The 19,110-nt window shown below is 35.8% G+C and overlaps 1 protein-coding gene across 1 annotated transcript in view; it reads right to left on the bottom strand.

Moving 5' to 3' along the window:
- Positions 1 to 18,718, bottom strand: part of LOC125662369 (multiple epidermal growth factor-like domains protein 6) — a 48,136-nt gene extending 29,418 nt beyond the window's left edge. The window contains exon 1 of the mRNA XM_056146133.1: positions 18,515 to 18,718. Within this exon, the coding sequence (XP_056002108.1) occupies positions 18,515 to 18,575 (61 nt within the window). The 5' untranslated portion in view covers positions 18,576 to 18,718. The remainder of the gene's footprint in view (positions 1 to 18,514) is intronic.
- Between the last annotated feature and the right edge of the window lie 392 nt (positions 18,719 to 19,110).

Genomic DNA, 19,110 nt, shown 5'->3' with positions numbered 1-19,110 from the left:
TTTGTTGTAATCGTTGTACGATCGCGTGTCTATCATTATCGTGGGTTGTATGATCGCGTGTCTATCATTATCGTGGGTTGTACGATCACTTATTACATCGTTACCGGTCGCATAAATTCCCAAGAATTTTTTTAAAAATCGAATCGTTATTTGAAAGCTTTGAGGTATGATACACACCTAAGTATTAAAGCATCTCTTTCAATATGACAATGACAATTAACTTAGGCATTTAAAATAATGTACATTTGTATTTCATAGAGTAAAGTACGAAATTTCACTTTAATACCACGTTTTGGTGGAAATGTTATCGGAAACTTCAAATAAAACAGCAAATGAATTAATTCTGCATAAAGTGTAGAGGTAAATACACATCAAGAACAATTATCAGTTGTTATATCATAGCAACATTCGTGAGAAAAAAATCTGAAACATAAGAAATTGCAATTTATTTCTCACCTCCTCTTCAAGTATCAATCTGCGTAGCCGATCGCGTCCGCGTTAACAATTTCGCAAATTAAAGGTAAGAATCATCAAAGTATTTGTTTCCATGTGTGAAGTAAAACAAATTATACACGTATGTATTTCGGGGTATATTGAGATCCTTACTAATTATGCTTTGTTGAAAATATTGATATAAAAATAAAGATGAAGGATTACAGACAGGCTGAAGACGACCTGACATAAAGAAGTCGAATACAAATGGAAAATATCAAATTTATGATCGCAAACTCTATTAAACCATGATGGTAAATTCACAAATTCACAAGAGGTATATGTACCACATTGCTCACCCGAGTAGCCTTTCGGTATATATATATGTATAAAACTTTGATCCCCTATTAAGGCCTCACCATACTCCTGGGTACCATGATTTGAACGACCTTGAATCTACTGTATGTTAGAAAGTTTTCATGTTCTGTTCCACTAGTTCTTGATATGATTTCTGTCCCCCGCCGCAACTCGGAAGGGGACATAGAAATATCGGTGTCCGTACGTCCGTCCGTCCGTTCCATTTCATTTTGTGGACGCAACTCCTCAGAAACCGCTCAACATATTTTGTTCATAATTTGTGGGATTGTTAGTCGACATGTATAGTTGATCATATTACGATGCCATTTTGATTCGATATTTTTTTTACAGTAGTTATGTGACTTTGTTGATTTTGTACATACTACACTATAGGGACACTTTGTGGACGCAACTCCTCAGAAACCGTTCATTGGATTTATTTCTTTATTTTGTAGGATTGTCAGTCACCATATGTAGTTGCTTATACTATGCCTGTGTTATAGAGCCAAACTTCTCTCCATAGTGAGACTTCCCCCCGGAAGTCTGACTCTAGAATGAGCCTTCCCTCTTCGGAGGTCTGGCTCTGGAGTGAGCCTTCCCAACGGAAGTCTGGCTCTAGGGTGAGTCCCCCCTCCCCCCGGAAATAGAGGAAATCAAAATTACGAAAATCTGAAGAGATTGGTTCCAAAGTTATATGCTAGCTAATTTACCACTTCATGCGAGAAAATGCAATATCAAATTATATTATGCAATATAAGATATTGACACTACATCATGCATCAACATCAAAAGCTTGATCCCACTCTGGTTTATCCAGGGGTCCGTGTTCGCCCAAGTCACTTTTTATTTTCAATAGGAGTTAAGATACATCAATGTCATACAAAATCATACAATGCAATATCAAATAAATATTGTATCATATCATAATGAACTAATATTGTATCATTCTTCTCTCTCTCTCTCTCTCTCTCTCTCTCTCTCTCTCTCTCTCTCTCTCTCTCTCTCTCAGTTGGTGAGTTAAAATGACTTATAGTGTGTTTTATTCACCGTTTTCTTCTCTTGAGTGTAATGAACGACTTAAGCAAATCATGTAATGCCCTGCTGAAAAAGGTCTTGGTATCTAGACAATCTCCATAAAGTGACAATAGTTTACCAGGAATAAATGGAGGGGGAATTCCTGCTATGGGAGGGGGGGGGGGGTACTCTACAACTAGTGATAGAGTAGTTCTACGGGAAAGGCTCACTCTAGAGCCAGGCTTCCGGGGAAAGTATCATTATGGGAGAAGGCTCACTCTACAACTTCGGCATTTTGATTCGATATTTTTTACAGGAGTTATGGGACTTTGTTAAATTTGTACATGCCACACTATAGGAACACTTTGTGGACCCAACTTCTCATAAACCGCTCAATGGATTTTGTTTAATTTTGTAGGATTGTTAGTCACTATATGTAGCTGATCATATTGTGCCTGCATTTTGATTCAACAATTTTATAAGCGTTATGGGAGTTTTTTTGAATTTGTACATGGTACACTATAGGAACATTGTGTCGATTTAACTCCTCATAGACCACTTTATGGATTTTGTTCAAATTGCAAGATTGTTAGTCACAATATGTAGTTGATCATATTCCACCACAATTTAGATACAAGAGTTAAGGGACTTTTGTACTTCAACTAGTTTTTTCGGCGGGGGACTTATGGCTACGAGTAGCAAGTTTGTTTAAATAACTTCTCTATATATCTGTATATAAAACGTTGAACCCTATTATGGCCGTACCCTACCCCCAGATATCACGGTTTGAACAAATTGAATCTATCTTTATCAGGACGCTTTCATGTAAATTCAATTTTTCTGGCCTAGTGCTTCTTTAGAAGGTTTTCAAATATTGTTCCTGTATTACAACATGTCAAACTTTGATCCCGGGAACCGTAATTTCAACAAATTTTAATCCGCTTTAACTCATGAAGCTGTCACGTAAATTTCAACTTTTCTGGTCCATTCTCTCTTCAGCAGATTTTTAAAGATTTTCAAAACATATCGGCCTGTATTATATTGATCCCCTATTGTGGCCCCACTCCAATCCCGGGAGCCATGGCTTAACAAACTTGAATCTAATTGATGTCAGAAATATTGAAAGTAAATGTTAAGTTTTCTAATCCAGTGGTTCTTGAGAAATATTCTAAATTATAAAATTTTAAATCTTAAATTTTAAACATTTCCTCTGGTGTGTCCAGGGGTCCGTGTTTGCCCAACTATCTATTTTGTATTGCTTGTAGGAGTTATAAGATTGATCACTGTTCGTTATCTTCACCTTATATATATATATATATATATATATATATATATATATATATATATATATATATATAATGCGTCAAAGAGAGAAATAGGAGTGCAGACACTATTGATTTTTAAAATGAACTTTCTTAAGAGTAACATAATCCTTAGAAGAAAGCGAGTAATATTTTAAAGTTTGCCCAAAGATATTTGTTTCACACAATTGATTCATCGAAATATAAACATCGCATTTTTAAACTTTATATATCGAGACTGAGATCGTTATTCCCGCCCAGTTAAAGAAAACAGGGAAATTCTTTTTTTTAAACCTTAACAGAAAATGGTGTCCTACAAACACGAAACCTACGTTGTTAATTTCGTGGTAACTGTTGGTAATTACACTGACAGAACGATGTCCAACTTGAAGTTTCACACTTGTAATGAAAAAGCAAATGAATATACATGTAGCGGAAGACTGAGAACTACAGATATTACCAAAATTATACCAACCACTACATTTTTATTGACGTAGAAGCTGATGATAAAACGTATGCGAACTTTCTGTTAAAATCCACTCAAAAATCGTCGTACTGCGGAAACTTGGAACTGATAAGATCAAGGACTGTCGTTTACACAAGGAAACAAAGTAGTGCATAGACATTATTTTGGTGTACAGAATAAAAATATCTTAGTACAGAAACTTATCAACAGGATACCAGCTTGTGTCACACTGTCTGTAATTCATATCTGCTCAGAACTAGCCATTGTTATTTGTATTGGAGAGTCACTGAACGATTGTATTTTAAAAGTTCTAGATAAAACAATGTAGAGCAAAATTTGCCAATGACGAATTAAATTTATACATGTAAATGTTAGAATCTAAAAGTTTGTAATGTATAAATATGTACAAAATAAACTTATATCATTGAAATCAAATTTAATATTTACTCAGTATCCAATATGCCTGACAAATAAGCGCAATGTACATAATTGTCGTTCCTGTTGCGGTGATTGGAGGCTATAAATGAGCTGACTCATTACAAAACAAATTCACAAAACACGATGTTGACACCCTGTCAATAGGCTCATTGTGCAATGGGTAAGCGTAAATGCACAAGCGTCACTCAAACTTTAAATGATCAAATTTGTACAAAGTATAAGTGCAAATGGTTGGACACCCAACTAAACATGTTAAGCATATCAAAATTTCGTGCAATGAGTATGTAGAAATGCACTAAAATCACAAAATACCATTTTAAACTCCTCATAATAGAAATGCATGAAGTGCACATTAGCTTTGTACAACGGCACGAATTCATGGTTAGCATGGTTGTGTAATAAAGTGAAATATTTATTGTAAACAGTTCAAAGGCCAAAGCAAAATTATTCCAGCATAGTTTCACTCTTCCATAGGAGTTGTGGTGCGAAGAAACCAGACAGGGTCACCGCAACGTTTTTCTTTTTGGGAGGGGAGTCAATTTGTAAATTTGATATTTTAGAATGACACATTTTATTACAGCTTACCAGATAAACGAAAATTCAAGAGAGGGTGCATGGGGCATGCCGGTGATATTCCGGAAAAAGAAACACCAAGCACAGACTCATGAATAAGTGTGCATATCAGACAAGCTATCGTATGCAGTATTACCTAACGCTTTGACGTATTCAATTTCGAATACTATTAGTATTTAAACAAAATGAATAACGTTATCTTCAATGATTTTTTTTTATAACTTTATTATATCGTCCCAATGCTGTTCGCAATGTCTTTATCATCAAAATTGATAAAAATGTTCCAAACAAATTAATTTGACTTATATTGCTCTAACAAATAAAGTTACTATAAAAATGTTATGATTTTAATGTATCTAATATCAGAGTTCAGTTGTAATCTCAAATGAAATCTCGGATCGAAATACTAAGCACTTAAGTATGGTTCCATGTAAAAATCAGGCAGAGGGTGATAAGTCGACCGTCAGGGATTGAACCGATATATATATATATATATATATATATATATATATATTTATATATATATATATATATATATATATATATATATATATATATGCATGCATGCATGCATGCATGCATGCACGCACGCACGCACGCACGCACGCACGCACGCACGCACGCACGCACACACACACACACACACACACACACACACACACACACACACACACACACACACACACACACACACACACATACATACATACATATATATATATATATATATAGAAGACTCTAAAGTGCGATGGTCGCTCCAAAGTGCGATGGTCACGCCAAAGTGCGATAGTGCGGGGTTCAGTAACGTTTGTGACGTCACGTCATTGTGACGTCATTCTTAACGTCTTTCAAAATAATTCCGAAGAAATGCAACATGGACAACAGCAACGGCAAAGTTTACACTGTTGAGGATAGTGAGAACGACAAAGTACATTTGTTGTCAAACTATCTACTTCGCCCGAACATTCTTTAATTCATAATCTTATATTATTTTAACGTACACGCATTGCAGATTCCCGGGGGTATGTTATGATACAAAACATTCTATAAGATTTTGAAAATTTTAATAACACGACAACGAGATGGTAATGAAATAAGTTCTTATTCTTATTGCTTGTACATGGATTTTGCACTAATATTTTGGTGAAACAACACACGGTTAGTTCAGTCTGTACCAAAACACCGTGTCGTTTACAAACCAATGAATTTCGGCGTGTCACACCATCGCACTTTGGCGTGTCAGACCATCACACTTTGGCGCATGAGTGTGGACCATGGCAATTTAGCGGGTCACACCATCGTGGTTTGGCGCAGAACATCGCACTTTGGCGTGACCATCGCACTTTGGAGTCATATCGCCCTTTGGAGTCCTACATATATATATAGTAACATTATTTATAGGAAATCATTCGGTAATATTTATTATTTTCATATGACGCACCTTCACAGAGCTGTGTTACTAAAAATAGAACACCCATGTTTTGACCAAAATTGACTCATAAAAATGCTATATATTCTTAAAGGTTTTGTTAATTGAAAAGATCATACATTTTCAAATGGCTTATATAAAATGAAGAAAAAGGCTACTGCTTACGAATTTCTGTTATCACAAAGCCAATATTAGGCAACATGTGTATCGACCAACAACTTTCTAGTTCTGTCGTCAGTTCATGTCCTATCACAACACACAAGTTGGTAGGAGGATGATAGGCATGAATTCCAGTTACCCATATTACACTTGTAGGTCCTATTGTTACTAGCTTGTATAAATCCAGTTAAGGGTGCACTTCATCATTCAACACATGCATGGTGTTACATTCATAATTGTAGCTCGACTACTTGGCTATTTTAATTTATATATTAGTTACAAATGCCATGCATCATAAAAAAAGTAGTTGCTCTGCTTGACAATAGTAGTGACGGATTTGCTCGGATGTACAGTACTATTACATAAATTTTGTAGACCAGTTTTTTATCTATACTTTTCGGCTAGATCAGAAAACTTTTATTACACATATTACCCAATAGTTCATTTTGTGCAGCTCATCAAGCTTTAACCCAATTACCCCATTTAGTCATAGTGTGTAGAGCACACCAAATACAGCTAATTTTCACCACACAAACAATTTCGTGTTATTTTACTCGCTGTTATATCCACCATTGACAGAGTCTAAGATCCGTCACAGTAAAATCAGATACATGCATCTACTTGCATCTGCACCATATTCCGTTTATTGTTTAACCCAGTCCATCTCCCACTTAGGTCTAGTCAAAACTCTTGTCAGTTTTGCAACCATGTTAGAACACACACCATAGCAGTACCCCTACCCCACCCGTGCTAGGTGTCACTCACTGTGGATCAGGTACCACTGATTGACTTGTTGCGAAAACCAGGGTGGTAGTAGAGTGGGCTCTTTAATGTGCTGATTATGCTGCACTGTCATTTTTCATGTCCAAAGAACCCTATACTTGTTGCTCACCGTCAAACTTTTGTCGAAGTTTTTACACCCCAGGTTGGTGTGGACGGGGCTCCTCCTTCCGGTTGTAGCAGGTACTTCTCAAACCTATTTGTATATAATCTACATACAATGTACAATATGGCCAAAAGGTCATTTGTATCGGCATTGTCCACAGGACCAATTCCTATATCTCTGGTTAGGTTCCTGTTTCACCTTGAAGCATACTGGAGGGTATGGTTTCACTTCCCAATCCAAACCCCATGGATTCATCATGGGGGTGATACTAGGAGTTTGGGTAAAACATTCCCGGTTTAAGCCAAAATCCAGCACATCCTGAGTATTACAGAGCACACCTATTTTTTCTAGGATAACGTTTAAAATACAGTACGCTGTCTCTACAGTTACTCAGTACATCCAGACACTCGTCTCACCACATGGGTGTGTGTGTCGGGTATTACATACAGACCGGCCAAGTTCTGGTTCAGGTCCTATCAATCCAAAGCTTCGGCTATGGTACATCACACCGCAAGATATACCCCAGAGCAATTTAGTCATCCCCTTGGTAATTTCATTCATATTTTGCAATGGGGCTCAGCAATCAATTACACAGACACTACATCCCCTAATGTTTTAGTCCAATCTCGCACTCCAAGCAACTTACACTTATACTTCCAAATCGTTTTCATGTAAAGTATTCCATTCAGGAATTAAAGGGGTGGGTGGGTGGGTTCTATTTGCTCTCGTTTAGGCATTGTCTCCCGTCCAGAGTTGGTCAACGTGTTTTCCCCTTTTTGAAAGCAGAGTCTTTCATTGGTTTGCAGTAATTTGTACATGTAGCATGTCTGGGTTGGATCAGAATTTACCACACACTCGTATGTTTTTGTCATCCCATTTTTGTCATAGTTTTTCTTTTTCACGTTCACATAGGACACCATATTATCAAGGCTGTAATCCAGGATTCTTTCTGTGCCATGTCCAATAAGAATCCCTACGTCCTTAGCAACTGCAATTTATGAACAAATGGTTAGAATATAGTAATAAGTTTTCAGTTATCCCTAATGGACAATTGCCAAAAATATATTGTAAATTAACGTTCCCTGTCCAGAGTTGGTCAGTTTTTCCCCATTTGGGAGACTAGATTTCTCCTTTTTTGAAAGCAATTTTTCTGTGGCATGTCTGGGTTGGCTCGAATGTACACCAGTATAAGTGCAGGTCATTCAGACTCGTGTCAGATATTTCCTTGTTCATGTAGTTATATTGGAGATTAACATTCCATGTCCAGAGTTGGTCAGTTTGTCCCCATTTGGGAGACTAGGATTCTCCTTTTTGACAGCAATCTTTCATTGGTGCCGACAAAAAATTGGCACATGCGGCATGTCTGAGTTGGCTCGAATGTACACCTGTATAAGTGCAGGTCATTCAGACTCGTGTCAGGGATTTTCCTTGTTCATGTAGTTTTATTGGAAATTAACGTTCCCTGTCCGGAGTTGGTCAGTTTTTTCCCCATTTGGGAGATTTGAACTCTCCTTTTTGAAAGCAATCTTTTATTGGTGGCAACAAAAATGGGTATATGGGGCATGTCTGGGTCGGCTCGGAATTTACACATGTTTAAGTGCAGGTCATTCAAACTCGTATCAGAGATCTTCCTTGTCCATGTGTCAGAGCTTTAATTCTAAGTACATCTCATTATCAAAAGTCATAATCCACATATTCATCCTGCCATGTCAAAATAATTTGGACGTGTGTTCAATTTGTCACTTCAAGCTGTAATTACATGCAATTTATCTTTGTAAATCAGTCTCGGGTAGTCTCAGATAGCATATTATTACACCATTCACAAACTCCTTGGCGCCTGTGGCGCTCATTGTGAACCTGTGGATCTTAAATCCCCTTGGGGAAATTGATGCAAATAGTTCTTGCCAAAACATTTCTGCCTAATTACCTACAGGAGATGGCCGCATCTAAACGACGTTGTTGCCATAGGAAAGTGGCGGAATGTTTGTGACGGGTCTGGGGGGCATTTTGGGACATTTCTGGCCTGTGTTTTCCCCATCTGTCAATCAAGACGGAGGGCATGTGTGGTTAATTGGGTGAAAAATAAACCCTCAGGTGTTAATATGTTTATTGGGGAAAGAATAAACCCTCAGGTGTTAATATGTTTATTGGGGAAAGAATACCACTCATGTAAATCGGGATCCACGTGTGTCTGCCAGACCGGGGCCCCCTCCACGTCTTTTAATAGAAGGGGGAGGCTCTCCTTGGAGTACTCAGTGTCAGCAGTACTATCAACCAGAGAGCAATTCTTTTGGAAACATGGTAAACAGATATGTCAACCAATGCAACCAATGCAATACATTGAGGGGAAAAAATATGTGTATATAAAATAAATTGAAGGGGAAAAAAGCATTGTATCTGAGATTTGAACCCGGTACCCCCGGCATGCTAATCCAGTTATCAGTGATTTGCATAAATGAAGGATTATATTATATATTAAACATTGCATCTCACATAGTCATATTATGTCTCACATTGTTATATGCAAATTCAACTGAAATCTACATGTAGTACATACAACTACACTCGTTTGAGATTATACCTACTCCTACTGATCCTCAGGCATAATCTACATTTATATCTGAGACAGGAAGCGTTTGTGTGGAATATACGTAGATGTCTGCTATTATTGCAGACCATTACAAATGAAACATGTCGTCGATTAGGCCTAAACTATATCATAGCGTAACTGTTGAAAGTATGAGACTTTTTGAAACAAGGGAGGGGGTGTCATCTGTACACAATCGTCTCATACAATGCTACATTACATAATACAACATTCGTTATGATTTTTATGCTAGTATAAATAAATATTGCGAATTTTGACTTATTAAGTATGCAAATCACAGCATTTAAAATTACCAGAATGCGCAGAATTGGTGACATGCCATAAGATATGTTGCTCGGTCTTCGTTGTCGGCTGCTCCACACACGGTCTGTCTTCAGTGACGCCATATGCATCAATGTATTTCTGACACTCTCCGAAGGTAAATATATTAGTTTCCTTTAGATAAGGCTTGAGGGTAGATCACACTCCGTCGAATATTGTCCTACACGGCATTAAGTTTTGGATATATTCCACGCACTTGTGGTTCACAACGCAGCGCCCCTAGCGATCATCGAGGTTAAATTCAAGAAAGATAACCGCAATTCAGTAAAATCGAAACATTCAGAGGGGTTTTTAAATGTTATATTGAAACTTTCAAAGAAAATATTTATTTCAGAGCATGTCTTTTCTATTTGTTCAATGTTGTGTAATGATATATTTTCAAACTCGCTTTGCTGTTTTAAGATTACTATGGGATTATAAGTAGTGTTTTGTATAGATTTGCACAAAGCGTGAATTCTCCATATTCATAATTATCTGTCCATAATTATGGAACAAGGCGATATCAATCAAAACTACATTGTGTATTTGCTAAACATATTACGGCGAGTTAGTATGCTACGTTTGGGTTCATTTCGTAAACATTGACTTATCACGAAAATGCTATTTTGCCTGATTTTTACGTGGAACCATACTTAATGACTTCCTTTTTGTAATAAGTTAGTCATTATTTTTCAGTCATGAAAGGTGAAGATAACGAACACCATCAGTCTCATAACTCCTATACGCAATTCAAAATACAGTGGTCCGTGCGGGCAAACACAGACCCCTGGACACATCAGATGTGGGATCAGGTTCCCAGGAGGAGAAAGCATCACTTGTCGACCGGTGGCACCCGCAGTATTATTACAGAACGACTTAGGGCCCATGACAGGATGATTTAGAGATAGTTCAATCCCTGTGTCATCAGTTTGAGACAGATATAATAAAACTGATGATATACACGTCAATATAAAATCCGACATTTTAAAAAATGTTGTATGCATGTATGTACACTGGATATCTTCGTGGAGATACCTGGTACTTGGTAAATCATGGCGCCTTAATTGAACACATTCCACTTGATCAAAACCCTTGTGTGGTTGTTAAGGATGTTCTCTCCTGGTTTGAATTTTTTCAGAAGTATCAAACTTTTTTGATAAACCATTTTAACTGATACATCTTTATCCAAAGACATTTAAAACATAAAAAAGAGTATGTTAGTGTGGACTTCAAAGAATTACAGCCCCTCAAAGTTGCCCCTTTGCTAAAACTTAATTTTTCATGAAAATCACCAATTTTCACAAGAAACACACTATCAAACAAATATTAAGGACATAATAATCATGGATTTCTTTTATTTTATGAAAATTAAGCATAATTGATTATTTCAATAACTTTTATATAAAACATATCACCAATTCTGCAAAAAATCAAGTATAAAGTAACATTATTTTATAAAATATCACACACATGTGAAGACCAATTTCATCAAAAAATTCAACCTAGGGAGAATATCTGTATCAAACTTTTTCTGAAAGTACTACTGTAGATTTGAATCATATTTTTGCTTAATTTGAATGAAAAAAAATGTGTGGGGTAGTTTGCATTGGAACACAGATTAGAACCATTTTGTGCCCCCCCCCCCCCCCCCTCTTACACTGACATACATTCTAAACAATGATAATATACTATTTGTTATAAAATGTGTATTTTTCAATTAATATTTACAAATTCTATATATTTATTTCATTATATGATAAATAACCAGAAAACATAAATATATGCATATATATAATACTAATTTATTTATAAATAAAGAATGTGTAAAACCTATGCTCCCGCATCAACAGTTTCTAATTTCCATGCGCTGTGACCTTGATCTTTGACCTTCTGACCCCAAAATTGATAGGCATCTTCCCGTCTTTGTATGTATCCATATGTCCAAATTTGGTTTAAATAGAATGTAAAGTACTTGAGTTATTATCCGGAAACTAGTTTTAACAGTCATTTTCCATGTGACCATGAGGAAGAAATCTGCACTTCCTGGTATGGTTCTTCATATGATGATAGCACAACTCATCCCTCTAACTGTGATTACCAAATGGATGTAACTAAAAAGCAAACATTGGAACTCAATTTCTATCAATACTGTAAATACTTAACAATAGAAGAGAATATACTATTATGTTTACCACCAGGCTGCTAATACACCAACTTCAACTAACTCCATCTTTTGTCTAGCCAGGGATTATGTTTTAATGCCTTGCTCAACAAATTGTTATTCTAAAAGAATTTCTTATTCAAAATGTTATATATGAATTTGTTAGTGCATAAATGACTGCTTGTGAAATATATGCTGAAATTCTAATCAGGAGTTTTTTAAATGTGCATTTTCAATACCCTGTAAACAAATTTTAACATTATCAAAACTTTTTGACAATTACACTTTGAAAGAATAATTAGAATACAATTTTGATAAAATAATTTTAATTTTCCAGAACTGATTAGAAAGAAATTATCGATTTAGTAGCCCAAAAGAAACATATATATACATGTATATATAGTCAACAAAATTATCGTTTGTTTTAACTAATTTGTACACGAATGGCGCACCATAATTCTCTAGACGGGAAAAACTCCCTTTCCCCTTTGAACTCTTTTTAATGAATAATTCGCTGTATAATTTGGCGATTTTTTAAAACAGTGATATAGATTACACTTTTTAATCAAAATGATGCTTCAATAATGATACATTGAACGTTAGGAGAGAGATTCGCTCATGACCGACTAGGCGGGATCGGGAAGATCGCATATCAATTTAGATACAGATCTACATAGTTTGTAGATTTTATTTTCATAAAAAAAATCTTGTATATTGAAAAACTTACAAATTCATTCAATACTATATCAGCAGCCTCTGATTCGGGTACTACATCGCTAACATCCTTCCATTTTCCCCTCTCGTCTGACACTATGTACAGTCTGTAGTGTGTCACCATGTGTCACCATGTGCGTGGTTGTGCCTGCTTGTCTGTAATTTTCTCTGTCTGCCACTCACTTGCGAGAATTTCGGATTCAGACTGATCTATAACTGCCGTTTTACTTCTAACGAATCACCCATGTATGTTTCTGGACTGCTCTTTGAGCTCGAGTTTGTGCACAATCGTAACGTCATCATGAATGTAGTACAATATAAAAAATAAGTAAAAAAAAGTCATATTTTAATTAATTTTTGTTAGTTTATTAACATTACTTACAAATAAAAACAGATATTAATGTTCTTTTTTTGTGCAAACGAAATAAAACACACGCACCCCCATAGTTACGACTTTAAAAACTATGGAAACTCACTCGCGGTAAAAGTACCACGAGAGTACACCCTTAAGAAGCTAATTTTAACTGTTTGTTAAGAAAACTCAAAAACATTACAATGAACACATTATCTTTGTATAGGAAGGTCTTAACAGTTGATTGTTAAGGAAGTCTTAGCAACTCATTTGCACAACCTAATGTTTTTGTGCCAAAAAATATAATTGTTTGTTAAGGGTCATATCCTAACAATCGTTTGTTAAGGGATGTATCTTAACAACTGTTTGTTAAGAGGCATCTTTAATACTACCGTTTTAACAACTGTTTGTTAAGAAGCGAACTCCAAGGATATATTTAAAGAACATGGTGGTTTTTGTACAGAAATGTCTTAAATGATTTCAAACATTTCGGTTGAGCATCACTGAAGAGACATAATTTGTCGAAATGTGCATCTGGTGCATCAAAATTGGTACCGTATAAGTTTTACATTATGTAATATATGTATGTACTCAACATGTGACCTATCCACTTTAATATCATCTTACATTTTGTTATACGTTTGTTCGTTACATAATGGCGTTCTACAGACAGCATCTTGAATTCTATTTCTGTCTTTGGATAGCATGCTATGCAAATGTGTATATGACACGTGATCATATGTTCTAAGTTAGCCATAGTGAAAAATTACGTCAGTTACAGATTGTCTATTGTAATCTGGGCGCAATATTCCTACAGGTTGCATATTATAGATACATGTATGTACGTATCCATCATGAAGGATCTTAGAACATATATATTTAGGTTACTAATTCCTGCAATAATGCAATTATAAAACAGTTTTGAAAACACAGTTCTATTTGGTTTCATGGTATAAATAGTACACAAGTTACATGTACCTCAGAACTGATCATTCCACATACATACTCTACATGTGTCATATTTCTTTTGACACAGTAATGTACAGCTTTTACAGATTCCGACACTTGTTTAATTCTAAAACAAGAAATATTACTTTTGTCAATGTGTTTATACTATATCTGATGCTTTTTTTTTTCAAATAAAGATTTAATATAATTATGTATTTTTACAATAATTAATATGAATGATCTGTGACTACAGCAAAAACAATCATGATACATGTTCTTACATAGTAACATTTTTTTTAGGAACTAAGAAATCACATATTAGCCTGTTTACATAGCAACAGGTAAGATGTTCAGAATCTGAGATTTAATTTCAACATTTGACCTGAAATATCAGGCACATTAACACAGCCACCGGCTAGCCCACTGTGATTAATCTACGTTATCAATCTGTGTAGAACTGATAGGCACAACAACTGCAGGATGATGCTATATTTATAGATTCACAAACGTAAAATATTATTAGATTTTAAGTTCCCAAGGGTACAATTGTATATGTAAAAATGATGTGATTGAATGTCTGATAAAATGATTACTTACGCTAATTATAAAGAGGCAAGGACAGCAGTACATAGAAGTATAGCTTGGATAGAGGGGGAGATAACGCCATTTTAAGTGTGTGTCATTAAGGGCCCCGGGAGAGGAATGTACATTCTTAAACAATATGCATGTATACCAATAATCATTACAGCATTACATTATACTACTACTGCCACACTTCACAATGTTGCAATGACACATTTAACACAGTGTTACAAATATAATAGTGAAAACAAAATATATAAATTAGCACAATGAAATATGCATGTACTATAGATATAACTAAAACGCTTTACACATCTAAGGACATTGCTTGAGCTAGGGGCTCTAAGGGCGAAAATCGGCCCCACATTCACATGATATTTAAATTCAGTCAATAAACTTGACATTACTATAATTATTATTATTGTTACTCTTGGCCATTTAGTTGTTCTAAATATAGGCATATGTCCGGGAAATCTTCTATCAATGGTGTCACATTCACCTGTAATTATGACGTTGTTTCCACAAAAATCATGAAAAAAAAATCTCAGTAATCCAAGTTTCGTATTGGAGCACGCCTCTGGACCATGAAAATAAACACCGTTTAGCATGATTGTCTGTGTATTAGACCTATGATCATGAATTCTAAATATATATTGTATAACAATTGTGATTTAGATACGATTTTATGTTATTATGTTTATGTAAGCACTTGGGCATGCTTATATTCATTGATTGACTGTATCTTGTTTAACGTCCTTCTCGAGAATTTTCCAGTCATAGTATGGAGACGTCACCAAGATCGGTGAAGGGCTTCAAATAGCGACCGTGTTTTGAACCCTGACCTTTCGCTTGCGGGGCAAATGCTGTACCTCTACATCATCGCGGCGGTTCGGGCATGCTTATAAATGCATGCGGTACAAGTATTAAATCGATTTCTCACTAAGATATATTGTTGGATCCGCGCATCCGTTTGTAACACGGCCCTGTGTAATGTAAATGTTAGATAATGCATGCAGCGGGATTGCAAGCTAGGATTTTCAAAAAATGAAAATAGTGAAGAAAAAAAAGCAATTAGTGATGACGTGACGGATATCTGCGTCTGCAACAGTACTCAGTCAGTACTCTGTCAGTCGGTGATGTGAGGTTTTACTAACTTCTCTTAATGATAAAATCACACATGTAGGCCTATTATGACACAATTACCTATTATTGTAAGATTTTCCCCATTAAAAAGTCTTACAAAACTGCATTCAGAGAATAAGTTGATAATTTGTACGCATGTTCATGACACTGGTGAATTCGGGTAAACTAGCTCAGCATGAGATTAAGATACGACACTATATAAATGCGCTACAGTATTATAATGACAATGTAAAAAGTCAGGATTATTTTTTTGGGGAGGGGGGGGTGTCATCAAAAGCCATCTTTTTAAAAAATGCATGCATTCTGAAAATAATCTGGGGGGAAATAAATGGTAGAAAGAAAAATATTAATCTTTATGTGTAATTGTATTGATGAATGGATTTCAACAGTGAAAATCAAAGAATTCCCTCGCCTTTAAAAACCCTCAGCCCGTACACCGCAAAAACCGAGGCTCTGTATCACAGCAGGTGTGGCACGATAAAGATCCCTCCCTACCACTTAGCCACAACAAACCATCTAACCAATGAGCCACAACAAACCCTCAAACCACTGAACGAGAACAAACCCTCTTACCACTGAGTTACAACGAATCCACTAACCACTGAGCCAGAACGAACCACTAACCACTGAGCCACAACGATCCCTCTAAACACCAAGTCACAGGAAACCCTTTAGCTACTGAGCCACAACGAATCCTCTATACACTGAGTCACAACGAACGATTTAACTACTGAGCAACAACGAACCACTAATCACTGAGCCACAACGATCCCTCTAAACACTGAGTCACAACAAACTGTTTAACTACTAAGCCACAACGAACCCTCTGAAAACTGTGCCACAACAAACCCTTTAACGACTGAGCATCAACGAACCATTTAACCACTGAGCCACAAAAAATCCTCTGAACACTGAGCCACAACGAACTCTTTAAATACTGAGCAACAACAAACCATTTAACCACTGAGCCACAAAAAATCCTCTGAACACTGAGCCACAACGAACTCTTTAAATACTGAGCAACAACGAACCGTTTAACCACTGAGCCACAACAAATCCTCTGAACACTGAGCCACAACGAACCCTCTAAAGACTGAGCCACAGCGACTAGTATAGTTAAAGTTTGAGAAATGCTGGTAAATTGGGGAACATTTCATATCTAACCATGCTTGTAATTGTGTATTTTGAAATGATTTTGATGTGATGTTGTACAGATGTTATAATGCTATTTAAAAATCGTGATTGGAGGATGTCTTTAATATATACTTCCCCTAGTCAGCGTCAATAGTCAAACATCAAGAAGCAAGATTACGTTAGTAAGAACGAGATGTACTTGATATTGCATGCATTCAAATAAGAATGTTTTTAATCCGTCAGCTAACTTCCACCACCTCAAATTGACCCCACGTTTTTCGTGTATGTGTACGGGTTTAGAAATTCAACCATCGAAAATATGGTGTTCGAACAATTATTTCTTTCATAATCTTTCCATATTTTCCTTTCAACTCAATTGTTTTCATGCACTTTATTTAGTAAATAAAAATCAATCCAATTCAGTTACATTGATATATTTCAATATATAGGATTTGGAGGAAGAAATTACAGGTCATATGTACAGCTTTAAGACCCCTTTTATAAATAGGGAAAAAAAGTAGCATCCCAACATTAGTCACACTCCTTCTCGATATATCCATCCTCTTTATGCATACATCATACACACGTACTTAAACAAATGTTATCGTCAACAAATTGCATAATATTCAGTTAAGTTCCTCGTCAAGCACTTTGTACTTTAAATCGAGATAGTTTTGGCTTATCTACACAGCGGCACACGCGAGCGTTCTGTGAATATGCATTTTGTTTCTTATATGCGTGTACCATAATTAGTTTTGCATTTATCTAAAAACAACCTGTATAAAATGAAAAGTGCAAAACTTATTATGCCAAATGTTGATGGAAATTAATTTACATTTTGTTATGTTTACTTTTGTATACACTCTAATCCCATGGTGTATCGTTCACGCTTTCTCTGCCTTGTCGACATCGTTCTATTTTTAACTCTTGCAGAATGTGTAATAGATTCTTCTTCTGAACTGTTGTTTAAAACTCTATCTTATACCCTATACATATTAAGACCAGACAGATTTCTGTCCGCCATTTTAACAACCTTTTTGTTGTGATAATTTATTTTGCCTAAGATTTCACATCCAAACATCATCCATTCGTTGGTTCAGTATTTGTAATGGAACTAAGATCATTGGTCACTATTTATATTTCTTTCATTCGTGAATCTCTCGACAGAGCTGAAAATAGCCATAATGTAGAGACCCCCTAAATGATCGGAGAATGGAATAAATGTATGTCAATTTCTTATTTGACCGAACAGTTACGAGTAGAAATAGGATGATCTGTTTTGTCTTAGCCTTCGGGTTTTATCTATGTTATTTTTCCATTGAATTAACAATGATACCAAACTGAAGAAGACTTCATCTGGTCGCCATTGACAGGATAATTTTATATATATTGAAAACATATCTGTCTTTCATATGCAAGACGAGTTTAAGAATTTCCTCTTTAAATCAAAGTATTATCTCACTGACAGAGTTACATCTACCTGAAACATGAATTGCAAAAGATGTTAAATTACTCACCATATGATGTGACTTTAGAAACGACCACATATGATAAAAGGAAGATCAGGATCATATTCATTTTAAACAATTATCAGCGCACAGTGATCCGACATGAAACATCGATCAAGCGAGGAGAGGAAAAAATGTTGATACAAACAGGAAACAACTGTTGCGCTTGTATCTGATTATTTTGTTTATCCCATGCATATGTATTGAGGACGGATATAAATAGCATTTGGAAGAGCCTTTGTATAGATACGCACGTCGTTAGATGGGATATAAACGGTGTGGCGCTGTTCATCCGTCCGTCCGAAGAACACTTACAAATATGCAGACACTGAACTGCCTAGCTAGCTGGTGGAAAATATGGTTTATGATTAGCTAATACATAGCAATTACCACATAGAACCATGGATATTTGCATTCAGCTTTCACAATGCATTTTATAGAAATGCGAAAGTTATAAAAATCGACAACACTGTAGACTGCAGTATTGTGATAGTCATCAATTGTGGAGGGGTGGAAGGGGGGAATGGATTGTTGACTAATCTAAACTTCTAAATGAGAGAGTCCTAGAAAAGATATAAATGCTTAGGTTCCTATACTGTTATAGA

Source organism: Ostrea edulis, chromosome 8, assembly GCF_947568905.1.
Source record: "Ostrea edulis chromosome 8, xbOstEdul1.1, whole genome shotgun sequence".
In the NCBI taxonomy this organism is placed as follows: Eukaryota; Metazoa; Mollusca; class Bivalvia; order Ostreida; family Ostreidae; genus Ostrea; species Ostrea edulis.
The sequence above is the reverse complement of the archived record's forward strand: the minus strand, read 5'-3'. Positions and strand labels throughout refer to the sequence as shown.